This window comes from Motacilla alba, chromosome 2 (genome assembly GCF_015832195.1).
Source record: "Motacilla alba alba isolate MOTALB_02 chromosome 2, Motacilla_alba_V1.0_pri, whole genome shotgun sequence".
Lineage (NCBI taxonomy): Eukaryota > Metazoa > Chordata > Aves > Passeriformes > Motacillidae > Motacilla > Motacilla alba.
In genome coordinates this window covers 96,390,520-96,407,906 of record NC_052017.1, presented here as the reverse complement: position 1 = coordinate 96,407,906, position 17,387 = coordinate 96,390,520, and the positions used below count along the sequence as shown (strand labels likewise).

General features: G+C 34.9%; 1 protein-coding gene across 10 annotated transcripts in view; it reads left to right on the top strand.

Annotated features, from left to right (window-relative positions):
• Positions 1–17,387, top strand: part of CCDC102B (coiled-coil domain containing 102B) — a 145,650-nt gene that overhangs the window by 30,342 nt on the left and 97,921 nt on the right. For 4 of the 10 annotated variants that reach the window (XR_005255908.1, XM_038128779.1, XM_038128778.1 and 1 more), the window contains exon 6: positions 10,846–10,950. The exons of 1 other annotated variant lie outside the window; for it this stretch is intronic. Coding sequence is in view for 8 of the 9 variants with exons in the window: in XM_038128779.1 (XP_037984707.1) it covers positions 10,846–10,950 (105 nt within the window). In the remaining variant the exon portion in view is untranslated. Of the gene's footprint in view, positions 1–216; positions 463–10,845; positions 11,245–11,281; positions 12,850–17,387 lie in introns of those variants that run through there. 5 more of the 10 variants (XM_038128775.1, XM_038128776.1, XM_038128777.1 and 2 more) reach the window with 3 other exon arrangements.

Genomic DNA, 17,387 nt, shown 5'->3' with positions numbered 1-17,387 from the left:
TTTCCCAATATATAAACTAGCATTCCTATTATATCTTTAATATTAATTATTTGATAATTTTGTATTAAAAATTAAAATTGGGTTGAACAGTGTTCTGATCTGCAACATGTAATGCCCATACAGCTTAAGAACTTTTTGAGACTGAGCACAATTTGAACTTGGTTTGAATGTTTCCTAATCATGCTGACCATTATTGATTTTTCTGTTTCTTTACAGTTCTTTATTTAGCTACGTTTTTCTCAATTCAACAATATAAAATGAGGATAGAAAGTTGGCTAAGAAATTGGTGGTAAGCAAAAGAATCATTGACCTTCTGTACAGCATATAAAACTTCACAAACAAATAAACAAATAAATAAATATATTACCCATTGCACTATCTACTCTTTTTTTCAAATGATTTTCTACATGCCTGCATTCATCTTCTTATGACCAATCCCTGTATTTTTTGAGGAAGGTTGTCAGCTTCCTTTTACAGTACCTATTAACATGGCTTATGGTGTATTTTAGTTCTTAAATTAATTACTAATAATAACTACATAAACCCACAGCAGTCGATAACTACTTGAAGCAACAGGAGGCAAGCTTTTATAGTCTGGACTGCAATTAAATTTCTAGGCTAGTAATTTTAAAAAAATACCAAATATAAAAATTATTTTCTGTAAATTATATATAAATTGTTATTACTCAGAAAGCTAAGAATGAAAATTTAATTGGTCTGGCCATCTCTTACCATAGAATAGGAGCTCATTTTTGTTTCCATTAAAGTCCTTGCATGTATTTCTACTGCCAGGCATAAAAATATATTTTTTATCTTGCTATTTTAAAGAGGTTCTGCATTAGTCAGTCTCAGGTCTCCTAGGGCTTAGTCTGTGTTCCTTATTTTGGGAAGAAGCTTGTTATATTAGGTTTGACTAGAAAGGACAACCAAAAATCCACATACATACATGGTCCCCTCCCCCTGATAAGAAAACTAGTAACAGGAGCAAGCTAAATGCAGATCATAAAATCTCTTAAACCAGGAAACTTCATCTTGCAACAATACTTGGATGAAAAGGGAATTAAGCAGAGTTTAATAAGAAATTTCAGGTGTCACTAAAAAAAAAAAAAAAAAAAGATTCTCAGCAGGGACCTATTCCACCTTCATTTAAAATATAAATCTGAATGTTTGGAATTGAACTTTTCAGCACAGAGTGAGGAATTCTTCCCCCCTCCTCTCCCTCTCATGAAACTAAGATGTCAGTGATGAAAATTAAGAGGTGCTTTGCTTCATATTTTTTTACTTAAGAATGTCCAAAATCACCTGACCTTTGAGATCTCAAATTACATTAGGAAAAATATTAATGTAATCCTATGCCTAAAACAATCTTTGCCGTTTACTTAGAATTTTTAATGTAGTTTGTTTATTCTATTACTACTGCCACCCCTTCAGTGTTGCGTCATAATCCAATCAGCTATCAGAAAAGCAGGCTAGTTTGTAAAGTAAACAAATCTAGCCCTTCATTTTAAATGCCAAGAGCTCAAGTTTTACTTTGTTTGTTAGTGAAAAATAAATATTAAAGTGTGTTTTTATTCTTTTAATTTTAATTTTCTTTTTTAATTGACTTGAGCTACAGTTATTAGATCAGTTGATTATTAGTTAATATGGGAATTTTTGCTTGTTTATTCCCTGGAATGAAAATTTGACCTCACGGTGCATAGCAGCAAAAAGGAAATAGTCATTTGTTCGTACATTGGAATTCTCACTCTCCGCATGAGTGATGGCTTGTCAAGCTTTGAGAGTTTTGGTTGCCAGGTGTCCCTTACAAATTTCAAACAGTGTTCTCCAAGGGATTAGCTGAAATGTGAATTGTTTCCTTGAATGAGATTAGAAAACATTTTTAATTCACCTAAATGACTGTATAATGTTTGTATAGATTAATCTTGGTTAGAAATCTAATTACTGTGTTCATCTCTAGTCAAAAAAGGAAAAGTAGTTTGATAATTTAGTCATGTTAGTCCCATCTCAAATATCATTTTCATTTAAGAATACAGCAAACAGCATCTTGTTCATGCCATTTTTTTGTAAGGTCATGATTATCTAAGCACCAATATTTTGCTAAACACAACAACAACAACAGCAAGAAGATAATTTGAAGAGCCTGCAGTAAAAGGTATGTTGCAAAAAGATGCCCAGTACATTCAAATCACTTTAGATTCAGTCTCTGATTCTAATTATGGGAAGTACAGAAACCACTTGAATACGACTGGTTTTTTCATTATTAAAAAAGTAGCCTTCAAGTGAAAGGCTACTCAAAGAATGCCTAACATTAAACTTATGAGTAATTAGTAATTAAATTATGTTGGAACCATTGCTTTCACTTTTGTTTCTGCAGTCAGGAATTACTCTGAAAATCACTCTTGTCAGATTTGTACAGGAAAGAGTGAAAAGTGTTTGACTGATAGGCAATTTCCAGAAACTGAGAAAACTTTTGACATGGTTAGTATGAAGTAGGTTAGAAAGGAGCCCAAATAAAAAACTGATAGTCTGAAAGACCATAGTGAAAGAGGACATTTAGTAAATTTGTAGAGTCAAATTACTGAAGTAAACCAGTGAAGCATCTTTTTGGTGCAGCTGAGTAAGTTACATACGATGTAGATATTGGTACATTTTATACCATGAGCTTTACTTTTGAAATACAGCAAGCCATAGAAGTAGGAGGGGAATATAGCTGAACAGCAGCTAAAATGAGAAATACGGAGCAGGAGAAGTTGTGAGTGATGCTGACAGAATTTCTAGAGGTGAGGTTCTTTGCTCCAGACAGAGACAAGAGTTCCTCTCAGGGCTGAGCAAAAGAGAATGCTTAGAGGTGCTGTTGGAATGGGACTAGAATTGGGGTGTCCAGGGCACCCAGGTGGTCTTACTGAGGGTCTTTGTGGTGTGAGCTAGAGGTGAGGGTCTTAGTCCCAGGCAGAGATGGAAAATAAAGTCCTTCCACTGTTGTCCATATTATTATAGAGGCATAAGGTCTGCATGAAATTATCTATGGCTTGGGTATATATAAAATAAGAGAATATGAGTATTTGTTTCTAAACAACAGTAAAAGTCTTAAAGGAATAATGATTTGATGTACAATTTATTATTGGTAATTTAATTGTATTTTTTTCCAGTAAGTAAATAGCTCTCACGTCATTCATCTTATGGGGGAAGAGAGGAGAATTTCAGGGAAATTCTGGAAAATTCCCAGTACCTTGATAGGTAGGATATTTGCAACTAAGAGATAATCTTAAACCAGCTGTAGACAAAAAGAAAAAACAGGCACTACTTATTATGGCAAATTTTTCAAAATGCTGGAGGAGCAGATTACAGATTTCATATATTTTTCCCTAATTAAGAAATCCAGGTTTTCATTTTTTCTTGCAGGGGCATTTTTTTTCTGTCTAAGATGCAGCAAACAAGATTCTGGTAGTGAAGGGGCAGTTACTTCAATGGCTCCTTATGTGGCAGCAGCAGATACCCACAAGTATCTGAGAGGGTTCCCATGAGTTCCTCAAGGATCTCTGAGAGGATGCCTGAAAAGTCAGGATGAGATTTAAACCAGAGCACTTTCAACTTCAACCTGGAGAATGTGTGTACAGGGATTTTATCTAGGCTACTTAGAAATTCAGTCAATATCTATATAATTGACAAAATTGAGGAATGGTTCTTACTCAAATATTTTATGTTGAGGTAGGCAAATATATGGTCTGCTACCTTTTGGACAATATGAGGGCTTTCCAACCAGAAATGGTGGTAAAATATTGATATATTTATATTAGCAAATATCTGACAAAGCTGCATCAATATTAAACACTGAGATGAGGCTGATACTCTGTTTTAATTTGAAAGGTAGGTGAAGATGTTGATGTTTAGTTTTTTATTATTTTTACTGTTTTCATGAATTAAATTTACATATAGAATATGCATTACTTCTCAAGTATATCAAGTGTACATTTTCCAGTGAAAAAAATGAAGGTTTTTTTTTTTTTTTTCCCCTGTGTTTCTCTCAGCTGAAACACACTTTACTTATAACAAAACTAACAGGTATTTGTATGGACTGGAATGATAGGGTATATGTATGGAGGTTTGCATTTTGGACTACAGATTGTTTAATTCAGCTCTGCAAGATAAAGTGCATGGTTCGTTTTTCATGTGTATTAGTGATTTGGCTGATCAGGACACATGGATATGTTTAATATATTGTCTGACTATAAAAAAAAAAACAAACCAAAAAACAAAAAGCCAGCATTTTTGTATTGGGTGAAAGTCCCTTAGTTTCCAAGACAGCCTACAAATGGTTTAACATTTGGTTTATATATTAGTAGAACACTGAGAATAGAACAGCACAAAATGTATCAGAAAAAATAATCACACTCTTCTTTATTTTTAAATACTCATGCAAACATTCATGCTTTTCTGGCAAGCCTACAAGAATGTCTACTTGACAAAATTGTCCTTACATCTTATAAACATTTTTTATTTATTTATAAGTCTTTATTTATAGCATGTGGTTTTATATCTTCATTATAACAGTCCATTCTAGTTTTAAATTTTCCCTATATAATTTTCAAAATTTGTTTTGACGCATGAAAATGCTGGCTAAATAAGCAGCACTGTACAACTTGGTAGACACTGATTGTTTGGACATTCCTCTAGTCTCAATCTTGATATGAATTGGGGTTACAGTAAGGAAGGCTGACATACCCTGCTTGAGCAGAGATGTTGGCCCAGATGGCCCACTGTGTTCTTTCCTACCTTATCCATTCTGTGATACTGAAAGAAACTTCCAGCATTTGTTTAGTCATCTTGTTTAGTTTTCCCACATGAAAAATATGTCTTGTCTTAAATTAGATCAAATGCAAAAACCTTTCATAATTTTAAAGTAGAAATGAGTGCCTGATGTGTTGGTATTGTCTTTACTGATCTCAAATATTTAGATAGGTAAAGGTAGTTCTTCAGAAGTATTCGATTATTTACAAATAATTGGTCAAAGTAGAATTTTAGATTGACATCTAATTTTCTATGATAGACATTGATAGAAAATTTGTTTTTCTTGAACCAATAGTAGATTCCCCTGAACAGGAGGTGTTAATTTTAATGTAATACATAGTCCATATGAAATTGAACTCACAAGAAACTGATGAAAGCAGTGCCAGATTCAGATGGAAAGAAAGACCTGTAAGATCAAAGGTAATTTTCTCCACCTGACCATTATTCTTATTCTTTAACTTATTTATGCCTCTCTTCATATATTATTTCTGATTGTTGTAAAGTTTCCTGCTTAAAGCTTTTTATATATCTATGGACAACTTCTATTCCTGTATAAATCACTTCTTTCAAACTAGTCATACACACAAAAGAGTTTTCTCTGTGTGCAGACAAGGGGAGAGCAAAAAAAATACTGGTAAATCAGCAACTTTCCATTTAATGTCAGCACAGTGCAATGATATCAGCCTCCAGCAGACTTAAGCATTTGAGTAGAACCAGGATGAAGAAATATTTGATTACTAAATATGCTGGTGCTAGGCATTGTTACAAATATAAGCATTCATTAAAAAATTCCATTTCTTGCAGGGTTTGGTGTCTCAAGATATTGTCAGGCACAATAACATTTATCAAGCTTTCAGTATAGTTGCTGATGGACTAAATGGTGTTCTTGGCAGACTTGCATACAATAGGAAAAAAAAAAACCAGAGTAATTTTTTTTTACTGTATTGAAGCTTTTGTCAAATGAAATAGTGGACAACATTTGTCTTCCCTTTCCTGTGGAAGGAGTGCTATGGATTCTGGTAGTCTTTGATTGCACCTTTTAGGTGAAAAAAGAAAAGAATTCTAGAAAATGTCAGACATACTGGAAAAAATCATTACAAAACTGCCCAGTGTCACAAAAGCTAAGCAATAATTTTGCTTTCCAGCAAACATCACAGCTGCATACAGAAGTCCTGATCTTGGAAGCAGGCAACTTGATGAGTTTTCTTTAAGACCTTAGGAGCTTTGGCAGTTTTCCTCACGTTCTTACAGACTTCTAGCTGGAGAAATCTCAAAAAAAAAAAAATAGAAAATCAATTTTAAAAACAACAACAAAAAAACCATACTCCCTCCCCTATACCCCAACAAAATAGGGGTTACTTTGCAAGTAGCAAAGATTCTTGGAATTGTTTTCTATCCAGTTGCACATGATTGTCTTGCTTTGTGAAATCCATCTTCCTCTTACACCTTTCTCAAAGGGAGGTGAGTAGTGGATAGAACCATGGTGTATCTTCTAAGTTCTGTAGATACAGCTAAACTAAAACTGGAAGTGACTTAGGAGAACCAGATTCATCAACATAACTATTTTCTTCTCTTGTGCATCTCTTTGAAAATGCTTCTGGCTGTATGAGGTTTTTTCTGATTCTACAACACAGAAGTTTTTTCTCCCAATTGTGCTGAGAGACTCTTTAAACATTTGATACCATCACTTTTAAACCACTGATAAAATATCTTCAGACCCTGTACAACCATGTTACAAATTGTAATCATGTTTCACAATGAATTCAATGAAGGAATGTGATGCTTTTGCTTGATGTTTGCTTGATCTTTAGGCAGAGCTTGCTTTCAGATCATTTGATCCAATCTACCTTGATGCCATATTTAAGGAAGCTGCATGTTTGCCATTTCTTCCAGCAGCTGAAGCACATTCCATACTTTGGAAGTTGATGACATCTCATAAATTACCGCTGTGAAAGGGCATATTCTCTGTCCTTGCATTTCTTATCAATATGCAAAAATTTGAAAGATGGTTGGTAAAACTGCACAATATTTGAGTTCTTGGCTCTGAAAAGACTGTTGGATATGACATTTTTTGAAGAGTCGGTATTCCTGGCTGAGTTACAGACAGAAAAAATTTGCTTCTTGTGCTGAATTTTCTGAGTAACTATGGGGAAGAAATTAGTAAGAATCAAATTCACTTGTGACTTTATAAAAATTTATGGTTATTTCAATGAGTTTTCTTTATTGGGAGGGTGTCATGGTCCTTAATTCATAATCAACCTGTGGCTTATTAAATTTTCAGTGTAATATACCTGTTGCTTGAATTCTGTAGAATATTTTGTAGCATAGATGAATGGAAATTACCTCCATGCATAATACAATGAGGATATCAAGAATCCTGAAAATATATGTTCATTTATCTTGCTTTGCAAGATGAAAAAAGCCCTTAATTGTCATTTTAAGGACAAAAAATATTGATTTTAAATTTTAATTTTTGATCTGCACAAATTGAAGCAGATGTTTTACATTTGTACTTGAATGAGCCTGGTCAGGGTCACTATTTTAAACAGGAATTCTTCCCTCTCTGGGTCACAAGTCTGTAGGCCTCATTCAGCTTGCCTGTAGGTTCTGAGTATAAAGACAGTTAACACTGGAAGCTAATGATTTGCTGTGGTTGTGTAAGATTCAGATTGGAAATTTATTAAAAAAAAAAAAAAAACAAAAACAAAAACAAAAAAAAAACAAACAAAAACACAAAACCAAAAAAGTACTCTTCTATTCTCAGTCAAATCAGCTTTTATTTGAGATATGCAGATATCTTTCACAGAACATGCTTTTGGTAAAGAAAATGACAGTTTTGTAAAAGAAAAAGTTTACAGGGAGAATTTCTGGTTGGATTGGCAGTTTTTTATTTCTGACATCATTGTCAAGTCAGATCCAAACTTCAGGGGTTTTTTAACATAATGCTTGTGTTCTGTCCAACTTTATTTTAAAAACTTCTTTTAGAAAGCTGAATATCATAGTTCTCTAAATACACTTTCCAACCTTTTCCAAGTTTTATAGAAAGATAAAAAATCTTTGCACTAAAAAAATAGCTGAAGGGTGCATGGAATTTCTTCTGTTTACTGTCTGAAATCACGTTGACTGCTAGATTTCATCTTTATCATCTTTCTTTTTGCATTCATTGCACCTTAATTGTTGCCCTTCATCCTACTGCATCTTTTTTAACTAAGGAGAAGGAGAAAAATCTTGTTTCCATAAAACTTTTGGAACCTCAACCACTGTTACATTGCCTTAAACTAAACAAGAGCATTAAGATTTTCCTGCTAATGAACTGTACAAGGCAGAGTTCCTTTTTCTGTGTCTCTTTTTTTCAGGGTTCTGCCTTTCATGTTATTCATAAAATTGTGTAAGTTGGCTCTAAGATGTAATTATCCAGTTTCCAAAGGTTAGTACACTGTACTTCATTTCCACCATTCACCTTTGCAATTATCCACTTCATTGACACTACCTTGACCTCATTCTATGCTTCTACCATCATTCTGGTCTTCCTATTAAAAAGTAAAATTCAGTGCAAGTCTGCACAGATATTTTATGGAGAGAAAATATTCACATTTTAAGGGAAAATTAAAGATTTCATGGTTTTTTCAAATGCTGCAAATTTTTTCTTAAGCTTTCACTTTTCTTTATAAGTCAGAATTTGGAGTTTCACACAAGAGCATTGTATGGAATGGAATGTCCCTGTGGCTGCTTTGGTTAGCTGTCCACTCCCAGATTCTTGTGCAGCCTGAGCTGAAAATGCCTTGACTTAGTGTAAGCACGGCTCAGTAACAATGAAATTTTCCCTCTGTTATCAACATTATTCTCATACCTTATTCAGAACATAGCACTGTATGAGCTACTAGGAAGAAAACAAACCCCTGTCCCAGCTGAAATCAGGACAGTTAAATATGTAAATTTATCATAGTTGCATCTTGGCAGAAATTAATTGAAATTTAACGGACATAGGTGAAGAAATTTATCTTTGACATCAGATCTCCATGTGATAGTCATCTTCTGCTTAATTTCTTGATGAAATTCAACCTTGGATAGTTTTGTGATTTCTCTGTATTTGATGTCTGACAAAAATGAATTTGTATTGATTAGTGTCAACACTGTGAAAAGGTGAACTTTCAGGCTTAGAATTTCAGCTGTGTATTTTTGCAGGTTCTTTGAAAGAAGACAGGGTTTCTCATGTTCTGGAACTTTCGTGGATACTTGTAATAATAAATATGCCTGCATATTTATTTAGGAAAAAATATGGGGCTTGTGATTGTAGTCCAGTAGAAAGTATTGAAACAGCTTGCACAATTTTGGTGGGGAAAAAATAATATTTGCTGCTAAATAGGAGTATGTGATTCTTTAATTTCCAACTGTTGTACAGAAATTCAAGGGATAGACATCATTGGGAACATGTGAGCATCAAACATCTACTTGTGTGTTGGAGTTAGCAACTTGTAGTCCATCACTCTGGACCCACTCTAATACTTTGATGACCTGTGCCCAAAACTGCAGACAGTGCTCAAGGAGAGGCAACACTAATACAGGGCAGAATGGAACAATCACTTTTACTGCCTTCTGATAATCTGAATGAACTTCTTTATTTGGTTTCTAATTGGTTTTATTTACTCAGAAATAAGGTGGGAACAGACAAGTTTGCAATTTGATTCAGCTAGCGAATAACGTTGTTACTATTCACAGGATCAGAATTATGCTGTAACAGCTCCTTCTCTTTGCTCTACATTCAGAATTTTTCCTTATTTGTCAGAAATTTGATTTTAGAATAAAAGTAACCAATAGAACTGAAAAACCACACCTCTATGACTCTTTCTAAAGCCTTGTTGACAGAGATATCCTGTTTATTTCTTCAATGAAGAAGTGTCTCACAATGTTTTCAGTCACCATTTTTATCAAACCATTGATTTTAGTTCTTATGGAACTGAAAATTGTAAAAAGCTCTTAAAATTTTGACCTTTTTTAATATATTAGCAATTCTCTTCTTTATTTCACCTCAATTAAAACAACTAGAACCTTTTATTTTCACATTTTTTAATCTATGTTAATCTCTTTTAATCTCCTGTTAAGAACCAGTTAATAATAACTTGTTAACAGTAAGTACTTGTCAATAATAATCTGATAAGTTTCCATTAGTACCTGATAAGTACCCATTTTGTCTTATAAACATAAATTCCTGTTAAAATTTTTTCATTTTGTTCATTTTCATTTTAATTTTCTCATAGTCTGAGAACTATTTAATGCAGCCTTGACAAAAACTTCTATGTAATTGTCTCTGAAGAATAAATCAGTTCTTTGATAATTACTCTATGTGACTTAGTCATGTGTCTTTTTTTGATATATTTAATTTGTCCTATACAAGGATTGGATGAAAAAAATTATTAAGGTATCCTAAAATAAGGTTACAGCATTGGTCATAAAAGATAATATTTCACTTAAGACTATTAATCATGACCACAAGAAAGAGATTAACATGAAAACTTAAAAATCTTTCCTCTGATTATGAGAATAACTGTATGCAGTGCTGAAGGTATACTTTAGAACGTCTTCAGTTTAATAAACATTTATTACAATCCTTCTAAATTGTAAACAGAATGAAAACATGCTGATTATTTTCTTTTGGAGAATAAAAAGTGAACTTTGACATTGTCAAGCCAAAATCAGTCTCAGTTTTATTTGAAACATTTTATTATTATTTTAATACCATTTTTACAGAAATAGCTGGAAAAGAATAGAATTTTGTTACCAATTACCTTGTCTAAACAGTTACTATATAAAAACTTATCTATGCTTTACATTTTTGAAGGTACATTTGATGAAAAATTGACTGTTTTCATTATTTTCAAATTAAAATATTTAACTTTATGGTTCATGGAAAACTTATACCTTTGACTGATTTGTCTATTTCTCTTACTCTGAGATGAAGCCATTAGTCTCACCCAGTGAAAACCAGGGGCTTTTAATCAGATTATTCCTCTTTCTTTCTTTTTTGGTTATTCTTCCTCCTACCTTCAACCTTCCCAGATGGAAAGAATGCCGTGTGAGAATGCCTCTGAATGGGGAAAGAGAGAGCGACTAGATGCAGAAAAACAATGTTTGGAAGAAGAGACCAGAAAACTCAAAATGCAGGTAAAAGAAATTCAGGAACTTCTGGAGATGAAAAAAAAAAAATAAAGCAACACTAAATAAATTGAGTTGTGATCATTAAAAAGAACAGAGTAAGCTTTTGTTTAAAAATAAGCTTATTTTTACTTAGTTTAGTAGTAATAGTTGGATTATTTAGGGGAATATTCACACCCAAAATTACTGTTTCAAAATGTCAGAAAAGTGTCCATAAAGCAAAGATTATACAAGACAAAGCAGCCCTTACTGCATCTCAGACTTGTGCAATTGGACCTCAGTGGCTTAGAATTTCTGTAGGCTACAGAAACAGAAAATATTTTCTGTTCATTTTTAAAAGGTGCAGGGAGAAATGACAAGTATAACAAGACTAGGAAGCAAAAGTGAAGACTGGGAGGAACAGAAGAGATTAAGTAAGCTTCTGCAAGCTGCAGAGTCCTGACGAAGGTCAAAGCAAAGAAATAACTGTGAGACAAATCATTTCCCTGTCTTGTTGAACATCAAATCTCTTCTTAGGAGAGGAAGAACTGAAAGAAGGGCCTATTCTTTATTTTTTTTGGTGCCTCCAAAGATCTGTTCATTTATTGTCCTGCTGAAAATGACTTGATAATTTATTCAAAGACCCTTAGCTGAGCATATTTCCTTTATTTTATAGTTGTCTATGCGGATAACTTAATAGTAATCCAGAAGGTTCCCACTTTCATTGAGACTCTTAAAGTTCAAAAAAGAGAGAGCAAAAAGGCCCCCAAACCCACCAATCAATCACTAAATGTACATATCCAATGCTTTGAGTTGGGTAGTGAGAAACAGTAACTTTTTATTTGCCTAAATAACAAATAATTTAACCTAATTTATGTGCATTTCCTGTTGAATAACGACATTCTAAGTAACTAGATTTAGGGTTTAGTAACTAGGTAATTTCTCCTGGGAAAGACTGAGAGAGAGGTTTTATACTTGGTGTCTGCTGTTAAATGTAATCATAAGGTTTTTCTGTTTCCATCATGTCTGAGTAACAGCAAATGGAAGTTCATGCATATAAGCCTACCTTTCTAACACATTTTACATAACATACAGTGGGTTTTAACTTTTCTTTACTACTATTTGTTTAATGATAACATATACATATCACATAACACCATATCACATCAGTATTTTCTTGATTTATTTGTAATGCAAGTAACTTGAGGTTGGAGATATGGCCAGAAAGAGGCTCATCTGCTTAGGCATATTACTATATTTCAAATTTCTTTTGCTTATATGTCTGTGCTGGCTTGTTTATGTGTTTGGTTTTCTATTAAAAAAACAGTTGCATAGACTGTTAGATATTTGTGATCAACTCTCTCTGTTAGTATCAGCTCTCTCCGTTAGTAAAGCCCCCCTATATTTGATTTACAATAACTACAAAACATGGAATCACAGGATAAGTCAGACTGGAACGGACCTCATGAGAGCTTCAGTGCTACCTCCTGCTCAAAGCAAGACCAGCTCCAAAATCAGACTGGGTTATTCAAGGTTTTTTCTAGTGAGGTCTCAAGGTCTCAAAAACATCCAGGTCTGCATGACCTACTCTTGGCACGGGGTTTGTGATGGCTTGACCCCAGTTAAGCTCCCACCCAGCCTCATTTACTCCCCAGCAGTGGCTTCGGGTCAGAATTGGAGGGGCAAAATTGAGAAAAAACCTTGCAGATTGAGATAAAGACTGATTAATAACTGGGAAGAAGGAAAAGGGAAAAGAAGGGGAAAAAAAATCCAAGAGATGAAGAAGGGACCAACACCACCAGCAGACTGATTGCCTAGCCTAGTCTCTAAGCAACAGCTGCTTTGGAAAAAACATCTCCATGTCATTACAAGGGACTCTTCCTTCCCAGCTGTAGGACTTTGTCACTGCTAAATTTCACAAGGTTCTTGTTGGCCCCTTCTTTCAGCTTAAAAACAAACTTCTTGATCCCACCTACAGGCAAGGATATTGCCCCTGCGTGCCCCAGCCTCAGAGGGACACAGCAAGACCTTGATGGGAGCATTTTCTGTCCAGAGCTGTGCATTGAGCACATGATGTGTTTCTCCATTGAGGCTGGGAGCCAGGCCCTGCATCATTGCCAAGGCTGAGGTCTCTTGCAGTCTTCAGCAGCATTTCCAGCCAGATCTCCTTGCCAGAATCTGTCATAGTATCCTAAGCATTCTTCTCACTGTGTCCAGGGCTCCTGGCCTCTGGCTGCAGAGAGCAAGAGGTACCACCAAAAACGGGATTCTGTGACACCAAACACCCATTGCCAACATGAGTAAAATTAAAGAGCAACAGCATTAAAGTGCTGTGGCAAACCCTTAATGAGAAAATTAACCTTGCTGCTGCTATTAAATGCAAAACAGGTGTTAAGAAAGGAAAGCCTTCCTTTTTCAAGGATTCCAGCCTTATTCAATTTAGATGGAGCCTGTCTACTCCTTTGTAGACACATCCTAATGTGACTGTTGAACCTTGCTGAATTCTGAGACTGTTTCTGATTTTGTCTAATACTATAAATAACCTGAAAACAATGGCTTTGACTTCTGGTTCAAGACCCTTTTATTTCTGGGATGGTAGCTTCAAGTTCAAATAAAATAACATTATAAGCAGGGTTAAAGTAGTAAAAAAAGAATGACTGCTGTAATGTGGGTGATGGTTAGATGTCTAGGTCAGCAAAAATTGAAACTACAGCTATTTAAAGGTCTTTGTGCATCTTTATGTGTGTGATTATGGCTTTATTTAACAGGTACACAAAAGACATACAGCTAATTTTTTGTAGAATGAATCCCAAAGCAAAACGCAGTTGCCTAGTATCCTACTTTTTCTTCCAAAGCTTCTATTTGTGAGATTATTTGGATCATCTATTGTAGTTGTTTAAAACGATATTCAGTGTTATTAATCAATATATGGCTGATTTGTACTTGTAGAGGACATAAGCAAACAATGGCAACAGTTTTTATTTAGTAACAATTTTAGTAGTATTTAAAAAATGAAATACACCAATACACAGAAATGAAATCCTTACATCCTTGTCTAAACAGTTTCATGCTGACAGTTATCTTGCTCTTTAATATGTATACATACCTCCACAGGACATAGAATTTATGCAATTTCTTGCCACTCATAGTAGTAAACCACGTAGATTGAAGTTCTGAACATAAAATGTAATAATAATTATGTCTTTCAAAAAGTGTGAGTCCTTAATATTATTCTTAGCTGACAGTATGTTTGGTTTACAGTGGTTTACAATGTTTCCCATGCAGTTATTGAAAGGTTAAGTTCTGTTGTACAAGATGAGCAGAATTGATGAAACAATTGGGATCAGACATTGTAGCTGTGCAGTTTTATTGATTGTACTTCTTGAAATGGAAAATACCATTTAAATTAATAGATGTATTATTTGACTGATATCATAGTAACAAATATTAAATGGATCTAACTGGTTCATCTAGGAAGGGATAGCATGGAAAAAAACCACCTTGTTGATGGTATAAATCAATACCAAAAGCATGATGTTTATGGAAAAATATTTTCTCTTTCATCTTTGAATATGACCTTGAAACAAACTTATAAATTAATTTTGAAGATCTTTTGTATTATTGCTAATGATTATGGTAAATAGCAATAGCTGGCTATGAAATATTAAATTAATGGAATGTGCTAATGGACATGTTAAATTTATGGAATATTCAGCGGACCTGAATATTGAACTGTGGAGCTTGTGGATGCATGAAATAATTTTTATTTTAAGTTTGATTTCTATCTGTAATACGATAAGGTTATCATGTTGTTAGCAAAAAACCCCCGTACATCCGTGGGCTTTGCGAGAAGAGCTTAGGAACTCCCCCAGACACAAGCAGCTCCAAGTGGCTCCAAAGGAAACCCACTGGCCAAAGCTGAGCCAATGTGAGAGAAACAACCCTGCAGACACCGAGGTCATTGAAGCAGGAAGGGAGGAGGTGCTCTGGGAGCCAGAGGAGGGATTCCCCTGCAGCCCATGGTGAGGCAGCTGAGCCCCTGCAGCCTGCTCCATAGTGGAGCGAATGGCCATCTTACTGCCCATGCATGACCCTCTGCTGGACCCTATGCTCTGAAGGAAAGTGAAGCCTGTGAGAGCACATGCAGGAACAAGCTCCTGGCAGGAATCTCAGACCCTGGGGGACCCACTCTGGAACAGTGTTTCTTAAAAATCTTTCTTTATGGAATGCTCCCATCCTCAGCCAGGCCTTGAAGAACTGTGGCCTGCAGGAAGAAGCCATGCTTGAGGAGTTTGTGAAGGATTGTATCCCATGGGAGTGACACCCCTCACTCTGATACAAGGGAACAGCATGAGGAGGAAGGAGAAGCAGAGAGAAGGCGTATCCTGACATTCCCCTTCTGTGCATAGATGGAAAAGGTAGTGGAGAAAATGAGTAAAGAAGTGAGGATGAGCATGAGAGGAAGGGTGAGAAGGAAGGAACATTATTTTAGTTTTGTCTTTGTTTCTAACCATCCTTCTCTATTTTTAACTGGTAACATATTTAATTTTACCCTAGTCAAGTCTATTTATTTTTGTGAGGTAAATGTATCTCAATCCATGAAACCTTCTCTATTCCTTTCCACTCCTGTCCTGTAGAGGAGAGGTGTGAGAGAGCAGCTGGGTGGGCATCAGCCAAGGCCATCCCATCATACTGTCAGAGGCGGGTGTGTTCCTCACATTTCTCAGGCAAAATTAACTTTTAGTGATACAACTTCAATGAGGTTGGTTTTCCTTGTATTTTTGAAATATAGGAACATTATCCACTGTCTCCTTTCCCTTAGACCCTTTCCTTTCCTCCCTTAGAAGTGAAATGGGTTTTTCTTCTTCCTAATTATATGAGGTATTTAATCATGGTTTTCTTATATGCAGAAAATAATGCATTTGCTGTAGTCATGAAGTCTTCCTAACAGTATCACCGTGTAAACTCTAATTTTTATGGATATAAAGTTTTGGTATGGGAATAGGAACAATGTGAATGACATTCTTCCTTATTTTGACTAAAAAAACAAAGACAAAACTAGTAAAGGCTATAAGACTAAATTGCTGCTCCCTAAATCTATCTTTTTAGTTGAGCAGCAAATCAAAGTTCAAATATTCCCTTTTTTTTAAGATCTAGAAAAATCAAATTGACAAAAAATCCAAAATAAACATCCTCTGTCTCTGCACATCTCTAAAGAAGATGTTATAACACAACTGTGTTCACTTCCAGATTTATTTTTTAATAAAGACTAGACCACTACTGTAGCACACTTTTGATGAGAGACAGACTTATTACTCTGAGCTGCACAGAATATATCACAAGTTATTAATTACAAAAGTTTTTGCAAGTACAGTTGAGAAATCAAATTTAAGAAGTAGTCAAGAAAAATAAATGGAGCAAGATAAGATGAAAACTGCTGCAGCTGCATAAACATACCTTCACATTTTGGTTAAAAGACATAATGGGGCTTTAAGGCAAATTCTTTCATCATCCCTGCTTGAATTGGTATTGCTTTAATTCAGAGTGATTTTGTGCACATAAATTCTTTCTAAAGGAAACCATGTGGGAAGTTCTGCTTCAGGTATTGACAGTCCTTGCTCTAAGCCCTGAGAGAGTGGATATGGCTGGAGCATTGACAGTTTTTGGGATGGCCTAATGCCACATGTGGATTAAGGGCCACAAGAGCAGGAAAAATCTTGACTCCTGTGTTTGTGTTTTGTCATGTTTATGTTAACTTTTGCTGCTCTGCTCTGTTTACCAACTTCTGCTGTGCTGAATTAGGGGTGTGAGTAGAGCCAAACCTGAAAGGAGTTACAAACTGCTTCCCTGTCACCAGTGAGCACATTCAGAGAGGGTGTGGACTGTGATGTCTCTGCACACACTCTGCATGCCTGGGGAGTGACAGATGCGTCTTGAGAAGGCACCACAGTACAGAGGAGGAGTTTTATGATTTGCCTGGATGATAAGAGAGGAATTTAAATACTTAGGGGTTATATTAATTGCCACGTGTTTCAGTCCTGGTTTTGTGTCACAGATCTCTTGGACTGAGTTCTATTTATTTTTTACTCTTCATCAGAACAATAATCGAGAAGAGATGTAATTATGGTAATATTGTTAAACCCTTTGATATTCATCTAGCACTGTTCATCCAGTGGAGAAATAGATTTGTTTCAACAAAAACCACTGGGGCTGGTTGTTGCAATGAGGAAACAGTACAGGCTGCACAATTTGCTCCCTTAATGGATTTCTAAAGCATAGTATATTTTGTCAGAATTACAACATGGAGTGGTATTGTTTTTATATGTTTGTTTTCTAATTACTTTCTGGTGAAATGCTCTTTTCAATTCCTTAGAAAATTGACTAAATTGTAGAGCAAAAACTAATAAAACAGATATGTTTCCTCTAGCAAATTATGGTGATATTTAATAAAAGATAGGGAAAAAATT